Source organism: Cydia strobilella, chromosome 17, assembly GCF_947568885.1.
Source record: "Cydia strobilella chromosome 17, ilCydStro3.1, whole genome shotgun sequence".
NCBI lineage: Eukaryota > Metazoa > Arthropoda > Insecta > Lepidoptera > Tortricidae > Cydia > Cydia strobilella.
Window position 1 is genome coordinate 5,009,086 of NC_086057.1, and position 14,736 is coordinate 5,023,821.

Consider the following 14,736-nt stretch of genomic DNA (forward strand, 5'->3'; position numbering starts at 1 on the left):
TCGGCTGGAAATTGGAAAACAGGTGACAAAGCAAACAAAACATGAGTTAAGTGCGGTAACTTTCATTAAACAATTGAGATATAAAAGTATTCTATGGAAACGTGAGTTAAATATCGTAATGGAAATTTTACAAGTTAATTTTTACCTTTTCATTGGTAATCGTAAAACAACAAATAAATACATGAAAAGTAAATCTTCCTAGGATCAAAATGGGTCACTTTCAAATCGCTTCATAGGTAAACAATAACCCACTTTCAAAGCACAAGAAATGAAAAAAAAAACTACTAGTTTAGAGATTTCAAAGAGTGGCATATTTTCATGATCGATATTAAATTTCACATTGACACACCGGCAACGGCACAATCGGAGAAAAGTATAATAGTGTTCACTTTCATACAATACAACGCTGCATGCCTCATCAACGTTTTAATTTCAGATGGCGTTATTTCTTATCCCAACAAAAATACATAGTATTTGGTAGTCAGCGTCGTCGCTCGCGGTCGCTGCCAGTCGCCCGCCGCGGACGGTAGCGTCTAGTAGAACCGTAGCTTTCGGTGAATCTTTAGACACATATTATAATCCTTAGCAAGTATTATATCGTATCCCTTTAACATCAACGGGTATAGCCAAATGATAATCGTATATGTACAGAAAACGTCAATCGAACTGAAATAACGAATGGAAATTTTGCCGTAACTTTTCGTCATGGACATATTAGGAGCAGTGTTGGCCGTAATTGTTAATTTTAATTAACCATTGATCAATTTTATTAACCATTAGTTCCGCCATTAACCAATTGCATTAAAGTTAATTCGGATTAAAGTTAATTCGGATTAAATTTTTGAGACGTTAATGGCCATTGAAGTTAATTCGGATTAACTTTAATTCGGATTAACTTCAATGGCCATTAAAGTTTCAAAAAATTAATTAGAATTACTCTCAATTGCATTAACGTCTAATAAAATTACATTCGTGATATTTTAAAATGAGACAGCAAAATGACCCTGACTGAACCCTGGCAGTAGTAGCAGTACCTACCTACTACCTAGTAGAATTCTGGTTTGGTGCAACACAGACATACGCGGTTTTGGTCATTTAAATCGTCTTGATGAGCACTTCGGAGAGCCGTACCCATGATAGAGCTGATGCTGAACCCTGGCAGTACCTAATGGATCTAAGGTTTGGTGCAACATAGGCACACGCTGTTTTAGTCATCCGACTCGTCTTGATGAGCACTTCGGAGAGCCATACCCATGATAGAGCTGATGCTGAACCCTGGCAGTACCTAATGGATCTAAGGTTTGGTGCAACATAGGCACACGCTGTTTTAGTCATCCGATTCGTCTTGATGAGCCCTTAGGAGAGCAGTACCCATGATAGAGCTGATGCTGAACCCTGGCAGTACCTAGTGGATCTAAGGTTTGGTGCAACATAGGCACACGCTGTTTTAGTCATCCGACTCGTCTTGATGAGCACTTCGGAGAGCAGTACCCATAATGGAGCTGATGCTGAACCCTGGCAGTACCTAGCGGAACTAAGGTTTAGTGCTACATAGGCACACGCTGTTTTAGTCATCCGACTCGTCTTGATGAGCACTTAGGAGAGCAGTACCCATGATAGAGCCTTAGAACCTTAGATCCACTAGGTACTGCCAGGGTGCAGCATCAGCTCTATCATGGGTACTGCTCTCCTAAGTGCTCATCAAGACGAGTCGGACGACCTAAACAGCGCGTGCCTATGTTGCACCAAACCTTAGATCCACTAGGTACTGCCAGGGTTCAGCATCAGCTCTATCATGGGTACCGCTCTACTAAGTGCTCATCAAGACGAGTCGGGTCACTAAAACAGCGTGTGCCTATGTTGCACCAAACCTTAGATCCACTAGGTACTGCCAGGGTTCAGCATCAGCTCTATCATGGGTACCGCTCTACTAAGTGCTCATCAAGACGAGTCGGGTGACTAAAACAGCGTGTGCCTATGTTGCACCAAACCTTAGATCCACTAGGTACTGCCAGGGTTCAGCATCAGCTCTATCATGGGTACTGCTCTCCTAAGTGCTCATCAAGACGAGTCGGATGACTAAAACAGCGTGTGCCTATGTTGCACCAAACCTTAGATCCATTAGGTACTGCCAGGGTTCAGCATCAGCTCTATCATGGGTACGGCTCTCCGAAGTGCTCATCAAGACGATTTAAATGATCAAAACCGCGTATGTCTGTGTTGCACCAAACCAGAATTCTACTAGGTAGTAGGTAGGTACTGCTACTACTGCCAGGGTTCAGTCAGGGTCATTTTGCTGTCTCATTTTAAAATATCACGAATGTAATTTTATTAGACGTTAATGCAATTGAGAGTAATTCTAATTAATTTTTTGAAACTTTAATGGCCATTGAAGTTAATCCGAATTAAAGTTAATCCGAATTAACTTCAATGGCCATTAACGTCTCAAAAATTTAATCCGAATTAACTTTAATCCGAATTAAATGGCTAATGGTTAATGGCCATTAACCTTTTTAATTGTTAATTTTTAATGGTTAATGGCATTAGCGTTCGGCCAACACTGATTAGGAGTCGCAAGTATTATATCGTATCCCTTTAACATCAACGGGTATAGCCAAATGATAATCGTATATGTACAGAAAACGTCAATCGAACTGAAATAACGAATGGAAATTTTGCCGTAACTTTTCGTCGCATTTGTTATGTTATCCCGATACATTCATCATCATCATCATCATCAATTTATTCAGTAACAATATTACATTGTGTTTGAAATCTTAAAACTAGGCACATGCACACAGAATATATTTTTAGTTTTCTATAGTCGATAAACGATTGCCAACTTGGCGAGACCCCCTGGCATGCTTGTTTGCTGCCATTCATATCCATACTAGTCCATACTAATATTATAAATGCGAAAGTCTGTCTGTCTGTCTGTGTGTTCCCTCTTCACGCTTAAACCACTGAATCGATTTAGATGAAATTTGGCATAGAGATAGGTTGAGTCCCTGAGAAGGACATAGGATAGTATTTATCCCGAAAATCATCCCTTAAGAAAGTAAAAAGCGGGGTGGAATTGAGATAATTAATGAAGTGCCTGCTAATTTGTGTGCATAATATGCTCAAATTGAATTTGCTATGAGAATTTTTCCAAGCGCTATACTTACTTTAGCTGCTGTTACTAAGTCCACGCAGACGAAGTCGCGGGCAAAAGCTAGTAGTGAATTAAAAACACTTTCCAGAACTATTTACTATCTATCTGGTATCTTATCTGCTGATTATAACAGGTTATTATATATAAAATTGTTTGTCTGAAAAAGATTTGTCTGATGGCTATCTTAGGTCATATCGCAAGCAAAATAAATGTAATTAACCCTAATTAATAAGTTGATGAATTAGTTATGATGCGTGTGTCTTATCAGACTACATGACGGGTCTAAAGTATAAATAAAACATGTGCCTGTAAAGTGTAAAAGCATCCGGCTGGTGACTGTAGCAGCAGCGTTGCGAAGCGGGCGATGCACTGTGGGCTGAAATTAAACTCTGATTGACATATAAACCTAATTTGTTATTTAAAAAAAATGTTTTATTGAAATAGGTTTTCCAACTAGGGAACAAACAAAATTATTTTATGAAATATTTTGATTTGTGTTTTTTTAAGTTGTCACACTACTATATATGAATTATATACTGAAATGGACATCATCCACTAAAGAAAAAAAAATTAAAATAGCATAAAACCGCTCGTAAAAACACAATTCAATCAAAAAAATCTTAAGGGCCCGAAGAGCACCTCGCCCTCACCAGTGTCTTCCGCGCTCAGTCGCGTCTGCGATACAAACAAACCGATACGCTCTAAGACAGTTGGATTGTCGACCTTATTATTGAGCAGTTGGTAGTAGTGTACCGCAAGTAGCAGCGGGCTATTGAAGTATAGCGACTCCACTTGCCAGAGCGCTCTGAGGGAAGATCTGTTGGTAGGAAGGTTCCCCACCTCGGGCTTCTCCTAACTGACCGAAGAAGAGCCAGAGCGAACTTTTTGTAAATGAGCAAACACAAGTAGCGAGTTTGTTGTAAATCTGTTTAAAGTTCAGTGAAACCTTTTTTATCTCAACCATCTTCAGCGGTATTGGTCTTGAGCTATCTTAGATGTATTTTTATGGGTATCAACCTTTTGGAGAGTGTGTCTACCACCTGCAGGATTTATTTGTTGACCTTCTAAATTGAAAAATTATTTTCCATTTTACAGGTTTCATGGACTTGCAGCAAAAAAAAGTACAGTCCTTCAGAAAGTTTTCTAATTTGTACCAAGATCAAATCGATTTCACTTCTCATCATATTTCACCTTCAATGCAAACGCGTTTGACGATACTCGTATCACAGCAACCGTTTCAAGGGTGCATTCGAAACTATCTACTATTGGATTTGAAACTTACAGTGAGCGGTATCACTGCTATAAGAGATAAGTAAATTATAAAGACTGTATGTCCGTATACGTTGTATTTGAAGGAGTGGGTAAGTATTTAGAACTTGACGCCTTATGACCGCACCCATTGGTAGATATATCACAACGTAAACTGTTGTTTTTCAGCACTGAAGGAAAGTTTCCTTCCTCATTGTTGCAATTTAAAATCTTATTGAATTATCCACAGTAATGAAGACTGCTGTAACTTTACTGACAGATTGCGAGTCTTTATTATTTACTTGTTCCTGTTAGAACATTATTGCGCCGTAAGGAAATTTGATTCTCGAAATCAGATTGCAATATCTCAGCGGTACGAATGTCGGTGATAGTAGCACTTCGAGAATTACACGCGCAATTGCCTGCTCTATTACATTCCAATTTGATTTATATAAGTAGGCCATTCGGCTTGAATGATGTAGGTATATTTCCGATTAGGATCATTCCAATTTTAGTAGTTTTTTGCCAAGGAGGATTCTGTCGCGCTACAGCAAAAATCCATTCATACCTAATACCTACGTTTTGTAATTGCTTACCACTTTTGGGTTTAGTATGGTGGCATAGTGACTTAATATCGCTTTGCTAAAGGAATGGTGTCTTCTACTTGCAAGCATTTTTATTATTATTACAAAATACCTACCTCTTTTTATTTTATTTTAGGATTAATTAAATACCTACTTAGTATCTTGAGAATGTCCTTTTATAATTACCGATCAATCAAGGATAGCAGAAAAGATACCCAACCTGCTGAGACGGATAGGACATGAGTTTTTAACAAAATAATACAGTAGAATAGGTAATTATAAAATATTATCTATCCCTTCAGCTCTACCCTACCCAATTCGTGCCAAATCAGATTAACCGAAGATCTCGGTCTGGCTCGGTCAAAGTTGCTCTAACCTATGAAAATTATTATTAATTATGTAATTTCTCTCTGTAAATGCATGAAAAAACCGGACAAGTGCGAGGGTTCCGTACTTTTTGTATTTGTTGTTACAGCGGCAACAGAAATACATCATCTGTGAAAGTTTCAATCGTTTACCTGTCACGGTTCATGAGATACAGCCTGGTGACAGACAGACGGAAAGACAGACGGACAGACAGACGGACAGACAGACGGACAGACAGACGGACAGACAGACGGACAGACAGACGGACGGGCGGACAGTGGAACCTTAGTAATAGGGTCCCGTTTTTATACTTCGGGTACGGAAACCTAAAAACGGGAAGTAGAAATCGTTAATATCTAGGTATAAGTTATACTTACTTAAGTTTTCGACAAGGAGGTCTGTTCGAACTTAAAATAAACTAATATTAATCAGTTGCTCTGTTAAACGTTAATAACTTTACCAAAAATCATACCCAAACGTCCCAAAGTTACTATTTCAATATTTATGTTAACACCTATGTCACGAAGATGCCGACGGCTCAGGTGCGTTATTGGTTATTGGAATAGCCTAAGTTATGAGGGATATAAAATGGAATTTGGTCCGCACCAACCAGAGGCATTCCAGCCGATTCTCGAGCATAGGCAAGCCATTATTATCACGGCCCTAAGATTTCTTGATATTGTAACGGGTTTTGAGGCCAAAATATGCCAGTTTTGTGTCACGCAAAAACTCAACAGCGATCGGTAAACGAAGAATACATGAGAAATAACTGGGTCTCGAGACAGGTGAGTGGACGTAGATACTGTTTAGTCCATGATATATTTTCTTCTACACATTTTGTTGCACGTACGCAAAAGCGCGTCATTAACAATCGATTTTTAATCTAATGTAATGTTAAGTCAATAAAAGCTGCCCAGCTATGATTTACCATTTAGTTTGCCTTGTATGTATGACTTAAGGTTTAGGTAGTTTCAGCTCAGATACTTCTAGTGATTTACTCTGTGCATGACGATGGCGCCGCCCTGGCGTCTACGGAACACGTTAGTCGTCCGACAGTTGTTGACATTTCTGTCAAATGGTTTGAAAATGACCGTCCACATTTACCCACGCCTTGCGTTTTCCGCGTCAACGCGGTGTATACGGATTGCGAAGTGATTAATAATAAAAACCGGGAATAACATTACCCTGATGAAGTCTGGAATGAAAGTTGAACCTGATAAAACGCGGCATTTTCAAAATATCTGTAGCAGGCGGCTCTTTGATTACAAAGATTGCATAACTTTTATACTTTTTATAATTTTCATATTCTAGAAATCATAAAAAGTATAAAAATTATGCAATCCTTGTAAGCAAAGTGCCGCCTGCTACAGATTATTTTGAAATTGCCACGTTTTTTCAGGTTCAACTTTCATTAGCCAGACTCAAATTTCTTAAAAAGTACCCACATAAATTGTATCAGGCATTCTATTTCACATTGTTTTCAATCGCATGATATAATTTGTGTTCTTACAAAATTACTTTGTTTTTAAGAAATTATCAGATAAATATCATTCCTGGTTTTTGTTTCTATTTACCCTGCCATCCCTATACTCCCAAAATTTATACAACGATTATTGTATGACAGTTATATTTGAAGCAAATTTAGCTCACAAAAACAAAACCACCAAAAGACCGCCTGTTTATTTACATTGTAAATCTATTTTTGAATTATTTTCTTTAGTGGTGCAATAAAGTATATTTACAGAAAACCGCAGCCAAATAACACTAGACCTACTCATAGACTTGTTCCTGCCGGTGAGTAAGGTTGCCAGAGCTCAACGAGGGTGCGGCGGGGTGTTAGGGTCGGCAACGCGCATAGAACACCTCTGGAGTTGCAGGCGTACATAGGATACGGTGACCGCTTACTACCAGGCGGGCCGTATGCTAGTTTGCCATCGACGTAGTATAAAAAAAGTATATTTAAATAAATAAATAAATATTAGGGGACATCTTACACAGATCATACTAGCCCCAAACTAAGCAAAGCTTGTATTATGGGTGCTACTAGGCGACGATATAAATACTTATATAGATAAAGACATACTTATATACATAGAAAACACCCATGCCTCAGGAACAAATATCTGTGTTAATCACACAAATAAATGCCCTTACCGGGATTCGAACTCAGGACCATCGGCTTCACAGGCAGGGTCACTACCCACTAGGCTAGACCGGTCGTCTAGGTCAGTTAATTTGCCATTTACAGTATTTAGTAATGAGATTTTTATATGCATGTGACAGGCAGAATGGAATACTGTGATTCCTTTTAATTAATTTACTTACTTTTACTTACTTATACTTACTTTTAACTTACTTAACAAACAATTAAATCACAACTAACAACAGATCAGCCATTAAAATTCATAATTACCTGTTTTTAATGTCGTTAAGTGTTGTTACAAAACGACAGTTCAAGTTTCGAATTATAGAAAGTGTTTGAAAGATTAGAAAATTTGAGGTAAAAAGAAGAAATAAATTTTAAGCAAAGCAATAATTTAAAGTGTGTGATTATTGAGATTTTACATTTTCGAGCAAAGCATCCTAAAATATTTTTTCATAAAAAAAGTGTTGCCAAGTTTATTCAAATATATTATTTATTAGGTAATATTATAAATAATCAGCTGAAAGTAAGTAAATAATAATCGAATTTAAACTGTTGTAAGACATACTAACAATAAATGATTTTACGGTTTAGACTCACTAAAACAAGTGAGTAAATCGTAAAATTATAATGTAAGTAAATAATTAAAATTAAATTGGCTTCATGGCTCATAATGTATAATATTTCCAAAGTTAATTCCAGAGTCTGTGTTCGGTGCGTGTTATTCCAGCGCCGTCGCCGTCTCGGCGCAAACTTGTGAAGTTCTATCACAACTTGTAATGGAAAATAGCGTACGGTAATGTAATGTTAGTAATGCATAGATCTACGGCCTGATTCGAACTAAGATACGTCAACAATTTGCTAAAGATACGATATGGATAGAATATGTTAGTGTCAAAAGTGACGATTTTGAAGAAACGTCACTTTTGACACTGACATCCGATTCATGTCGTATCTTTAGCAAATTTTTGACGTATCTTAAAGTTCGAATCAGGCCGCTAGTGTACTTTATTTGCCATTTACAATATTTAGTAATGAAATTTTTAGTATGCATGTGACGGGCAGAAAGGAATATTATAATTCCTTTTATTTATTTATTACGTGCCTCTTCACCTACAGTGATTAACATTTTTAAATTAATAATAAGTAGGTATTAAGGATCACTCGCGGTAGAACGGTCTGGGTCCGGGCCGAGGCGTCCGACACTTCGTTTTCTATGATGAGTGATCGGTGATCACGTGATGCTTTCTATGGAAAACGAAGTGTCGGACGCCTCGGCCCGGACCCGGACCGTTCTAGCGTGAATTATCCTTTAATGGGTTAATTTATACTGATTTATAAGTATTACCTTTTTTTACAGCCTGACCGTCTGCAAGACGTTTAAACGATTTTTGCCCTTAAGGTGGTTCACCGGGAATAGGTATGATTTGGCAATGAACGCCTCGAGAATTTACCAATTTAAATCCTAGATGCCGGTTTAAAAAAATGTTTATTCTTGATTTTAGCAAGTTTTACATAGCAGAACTTGTAAACTCTCATACTCATACTCATTTAATTATAATAATATTACATATTACACGTCATAATAGTCGTCGTATATAATATTGTCTTCGGTCATTGTCGTCGTATAATCAAATCCTTACAATATACCTAATTTTAGAAGGGATATCTTCGTGCAGTGTTCAATCGGTATTTGCCAGACCTGGAGACAAGAAGAAACACATAAATGCTTAAATAGAATGAATTCAGCGTAGCGTACCTATCTGATAAAAACCGGCCAAGTGCAAGTCGGACACGCGTTCCAAGGGTTCCGTACATTACACAATTTAAACAATGTATATTGTGAAACATGAGTGAAATGTTTTTAAAAAACCCGTAGGGGTCGGTTCAAAAACCAAGTAATTAAGTCCGACTCACGCTTGACTGCATATTTCTAACAGGTTTTCCTGTGATCTATAGGTAAAGATCTATTTTGTGTATTTTTTTCAACATTTTAGACCCAGTAGTTTCGGAGATAAAGGGGGGAATGGTCATTTTTTGCCTATTTTCTTGAATAACTCTTAAACTGTTTATCCTAAAATTATAAAAAAAAAATATTTGAGATTCTCATAATGAGCTCTTTCATTTGATATGTAACACAATATAGTTTCAAAAACTTAATTTTTTAATTTTCTCATTTACCCCCCTAGTTTTCCCGTGATTAAAATTTGTATGTTTACGTTACATATCCGTCATTGGGTGTTAAGTCCACACCAATATGTATACCAAATTTAAACTTAATTGGTCCAGTAGTTTCGGAGAAAATAGGCTGTGACAGACGGACAGACAGACAGACAGACAGGCAGACAGACAGACAGACAGACAGACAGACGCACGAGTGATCCTACAAGGGTTCCGTTTTTTCGTTTTGAGGTACGGAACCCTAAAAACGATTATGTCCATGCTGTTAAAATATCTGCACTATACCTATACAGTGTGCTTAAAATATGTGCGTAATCTAATGTAGGTTTATTCCACCATGCTTAGACATCTGTATTCACTTTGTCCGCTTCGATGTATCTGATGCCAATTTTATTACACGAGTACCTATGCACCTCAGATTAGCATAAAATGTGACTTAGTGTTTGAATTAAAAACATTTTAACGACACTTTCATCACTAAGAAAATAATATACAAATAAACAATTTAATTGCGTCAACACGTAGATAAAAGTTTATATTTTTAATACCAAACGAAAATTTTAACTTACCCCAACTTTCTCAAGTCATCATTGCCCATATGAAGAGTCTGTCCTCTGCAGGTGTTTAAAGTGATCTGCAAGTTGGACGAGCACTCTTGTCCGATAAGGTGATTGTACGATACAGTAGCAGCAAACAGCTCCCACGCGCGGTTGTGGTTGCAGATGTTGGTGAGGCACCGAGGCTGAGAGATACCGCCGTTGGGGAAAAAGTCGGCATTGGCAATAGCCTTCCCGATGCCAAGACCGCCGACAGTATAGCCGCCATCAGTATGAATCGCCTCCACGTAGACGCCGTCGTTGGGACCCAGACGGTTGCTGTTCCAATTCCATAGGGGACCGGCAGGGTCTAGACCTAATGGACAAAAGTGTCTCAGAGTTAAGGTAACAACGTTAAGTCCCTAATGTACCAGCTGACTTGCATTGTGTTTTAGTGATTTCTATTAATGTTATATTAGGAAAAATATCTGGTTCTTAGGTACTAAGTATTCCGTTTTATACTGAGAAATGCAATCCTCTTTCAGAAAAACATTCGTTCAATATAGTTAATTATGATTTTTCGGCCCTAGCCAAGCGACAACATTTTAGAAAACGCAATCAAAATTTAAGTAGGTAATGTACACTTATGAAGCTGACGACGTAACTTGTTGATTGGCGTTTGTCGATAAACGTTGGTGATCTTGGATACGGCCCCCAGAAATCGTGATGAATGTTTTGAACTCATATTGATTTACTTACCAGTTACACGAGCAACAGCTCCTCCCAGCTCTCTTCCTGCATTGCCGACCAGATGAGCACCCAGGCTGAATCCAACGAGATGCATGGAGCTGTATGGGGCGCCAGTGGTTTCATGGACGAATCGCAGGAACTGGCCGAGCCCGCGACCGACCGCAGGGACTCCATTCACAGCCGTCACGTAACCGCCGATGGCGAGGCGGCGCCAGTCCAGAACGATGACGTTAGCATCGCCTTTGTCGAGGTAAGCTAGAAATCAGCTTTCATTTATTAATGTGTGTATTTCTAGGCAGACACCAATTACATTTCGTTTATATCGATTCCTGTGACTGTTTATGTTTCTGCCAGTATTATGCATTTTGAGTTAACCCCTAATAGGTATTAGTTTAGACATAAATTTATAGTAGTTTGCGAATAGGGATCTGGATTATGGTCACAATTTCGTGATAATGATGATTTATTTTAGGAGGTAAATTCACATTTATTAACTGTAATATCCATCATATACAAGAGAAAAAGTGGCCAAGCCCTCGAGCGTCTTTAGCTTTTGCGGCTATATAACAATTTGATTTGTTTCCAATTTGCATAAATTCATTTCTTAAGTCCATCAGAATCAAAGGCAATTTTATTGCACAACCAAAGACAGTAAAACGTTTACGAGTTATGAGGTGAGGCAAATTGTACTTTAATAACTCCACTGCGTCTGCTTTAGATTTATTTATATTAATGATTGTTTTTGAAAATCAAATGTATCAGATAGTTTAAAACCTACCGTTTCTGATAGCGGGGTTGAGATCGGTGTTCTGGTGGCTTAGCCATCCGTGCGCGATGACCACAGTGGGATGGCTGGGGTCGAAGTTGGAGTTCAGGACAGAGTTCCTGTCGTTGATGACCAGCGTTTGCGAGGTATGGGGGTTCCGTCTGTGGTACAGAAATAAGGGTGTTTAGATCAAACCAGAAGATATGGGTCCTGCCATTTGCGATTAGTTCACCAAGATTACCATCACAGTTGAGTATACTTTGCAGACAAACAATATCACGGCAAAATGGATGCGTAATGTAACATAGTTTCAGAAAGTAAACTAGCTTGCGTTTAACCTGATGATAAGCGGATACTATATTCAATGAACGCTTGCATATCCTAATAGTAGTAGACTATGAAGCTAAATTTGGGCTAATTAAACATGCGTTTTGTATGCAGCATTCTCATGTTCAATATAATATACAGGATATAGCCCAAAGGCCCAAATTCTGGAAAGCCTGTGGGTAAGTTATCCATCCGACATTCAATATTTAATAAAAAACTGACGTATTTGCGTAGAAAAAAGCCAATGTACCTGGTAAAGAGTAGGTACAGATTATTGTTCGGGTTCCGCTGCACCTCTTCGAGGAGGTTGTGGTCGACCTCCTCCTGAAGGTCCACCGTGTGAAGAACGCCGTCACCGTCGGGAAACTGGATGAACCTCGGGTACTCGAAGTCAGCCTGCTCTTCACGCACGGGCACCGCCGAGGCGAACGCTGAATATATTAATTTTAATGAGTATCAGCAGTGCAGGAGTTATTTTAAACGTCAAACTTATATGAAATTATGACGTATAAATAACACTGGCACTGCGTGTGCCGTTAAAATCTCTGCAAACTTTTCTTGGTCTAAGTTAAGAATTATTAATAATCAATCTTTTATACAATATAATTTTATAGTTAAAAAAACAGTACTAAACTAGTAGATTGAACTTTTGTATTGTCTTCCTCAGTATTTGAAAGTAAGAAATAATTAAATAAGTATTCAATATAACTATCCCAAATAGCTGATAACGCTGGCACTGATGTTGTCCTGTTCGGTCCCCAACTCGATTAAAAAGGTCCTTTGTAAATTGGCGTAGAGTACTTGTACCCAATCATAATCATTATAAATTCATGCTAATTCTAAGGTTATACGTTTTATAATGTTTCTGACTTTTTTTCAACTAAATGCAACATAATCGGGAGTATACATATATTCAGTTAATTTATTCGTTTATATCAACGTTTTGAACGCAACTTTTTACGCCCATTTGTATAATCTTGTTGCACCATTTTTAAACAGTACCTGGCAAAAGTTAAATCCCAATTAAAGTAATCTAGCCCAACCTTACATAATCTTATTCTTACGTCTGATGAAAATTATATTTAACACGGTTTATAAAAAAATGTGTATTTAAATAAACAAAACGGAATTATAGCGACGTACCCGAAAAAGCAAAGAGCACTATGGCGGTACGCATGTTCTGTTCTGCCAATTGAACTATACTGAAGCTACCACCCGCCAACAATCTTTTATACTTACGGGTAGGTAATCGCTTCTGATTCCTTATCTGATCCTGTACGTATTATTTTTGTTTTCATTACATGTACAAAACAGATAATTAAATTAAAATCGGCTGGAAATTGGAAAACAGGTGACAAAGCAAACAAAACAGCAAACAACGAGTTACGTGCGGTAACTTTCAGTAAACAATTGAGATATAAAAGTATTCTATGGAAACGTGAGTTAAAAAATATCGTAATGGAAATTTTACAAGTTAATTTTTATCTTTTCATTGGTAATCGTAAAACAACAAATAAATACATGAAAAGTAAATCTTCCTAGGATCAAAATGGGTCACTTTCAACTTTCAAATCGCTTCATAGGTAAACAATGACCAACTTTCAAAGCACAAGAAATTAAAAAAAATACAACTACTATACAAAGAGTGGCATATTTTGATGATCGATATTAAATTTCACATTGACACACCGGCAACGGCACAATCGGAGAAAAGTATAATAGAGTGTTCACTTCCATACAATACAACGTTGCATGCCTCATCAACGTTTTAATTTCAGATGGCGTTATTTCTTATCCCAACAAAAATACATAGTATTTGGTAGTCAGCGTCGTCGGCCGCGGTCGCTGCCAGTCGCCCGCCGCGGACGGTAGCGTCTAGCAGACCCGTAGCTTTCGGTGAATCTTTAGACACATATTATAATCCTTATGAACATATTAGAAGTCGCAAGTATTATATCGTATCCCTTTACCGTCAACGGGTATAGCCAAATGATAATCGTATATGTACAGAAAACGTCAATCGAACTGAAATAACGAATGGAAATTTTGCCGTAACTTTTCGTCGCATTTGTTATGTTATCCCGATACATTCATCATCATCATCATCAATTTATTCAGTAACAATATTACATTGTGTTTAAAATCTTAAAACTAGGCACATGCACACAGAATATATTTTTAGTTTTCTATAGTCGATGAACGATTGCCAACTTGGCGAGACCACCTGGCATGCTTGTTTGCTGCCATAGTGATATAAAAACACTTTCCAGAACTACCTACTATCTATCTGATATCTTATCTGCTGATTATAACAGGTTAATATATATAAAATTGTTTGTCTGAAAAAAAATTGTATGATGGTTATCTTAGGTCATATCGCAAGCAAAATAAATGTAATTAACCCTAATTAATAAGTTGATGAATTAGTTATGATGCGTGTGTGTTATCAGACTACATGACGGGTCTAAAGTATAAAATAAAACATGTGCCTGTAAAGTGTAAAAGCATCCGGATGGTGACTGTAGCAGCAGCGTTGCGAAGCGGGCGATGCACTGTGGGCTGAAATTAAACTCTGATTGACATATAAACCTAATTTGTTATTTAAAAAAAAAATGTTTTATTGAACTAGGTTTTCCAACTAGGGAACAAATAAAATTATTTTATGAAATATTTTGATTTGT

At 37.6% G+C, this 14,736-nt stretch overlaps 1 protein-coding gene across 1 annotated transcript; it reads right to left on the reverse strand.

The window, feature by feature from the left end:
• Nucleotides 1-9,139: 9,139 nt before the first annotated feature.
• LOC134748854 (pancreatic triacylglycerol lipase-like) lies at nucleotides 9,140-13,236 on the reverse strand. The gene is made up of 6 exons (XM_063683677.1): nucleotides 13,199-13,236; nucleotides 12,306-12,486; nucleotides 11,741-11,889; nucleotides 10,972-11,217; nucleotides 10,246-10,588; nucleotides 9,140-9,197 (listed from the first exon to the last, which is right to left on the reverse strand). The coding sequence occupies exons 1-6, from the start codon at nucleotides 13,230-13,232 to the stop codon at nucleotides 9,152-9,154; spliced, it is 999 nt and encodes a 332-aa protein (XP_063539747.1). The 5' UTR covers nucleotides 13,233-13,236; the 3' UTR covers nucleotides 9,140-9,151.
• Between the last annotated feature and the right edge of the window lie 1,500 nt (nucleotides 13,237-14,736).

Excerpts from the sequence above, each read along its gene's own strand:
- LOC134748854 (XM_063683677.1), bottom strand. The coding sequence starts at position 13,232 with ATGCGTACCGCCATAGTGCTCTTTGCTTTTTCGG. Across the intron at positions 11,890-12,305 it reads CTGTACCTACTCTTTACCAG|ACGGAACCCCCATACCTCGC; the intron begins GTACATTGGCTT and ends TCTGTACCACAG. Across the intron at positions 11,218-11,740 it reads CAACCCCGCTATCAGAAACG|CTTACCTCGACAAAGGCGAT; the intron begins GTAGGTTTTAAA and ends GCTGATTTCTAG.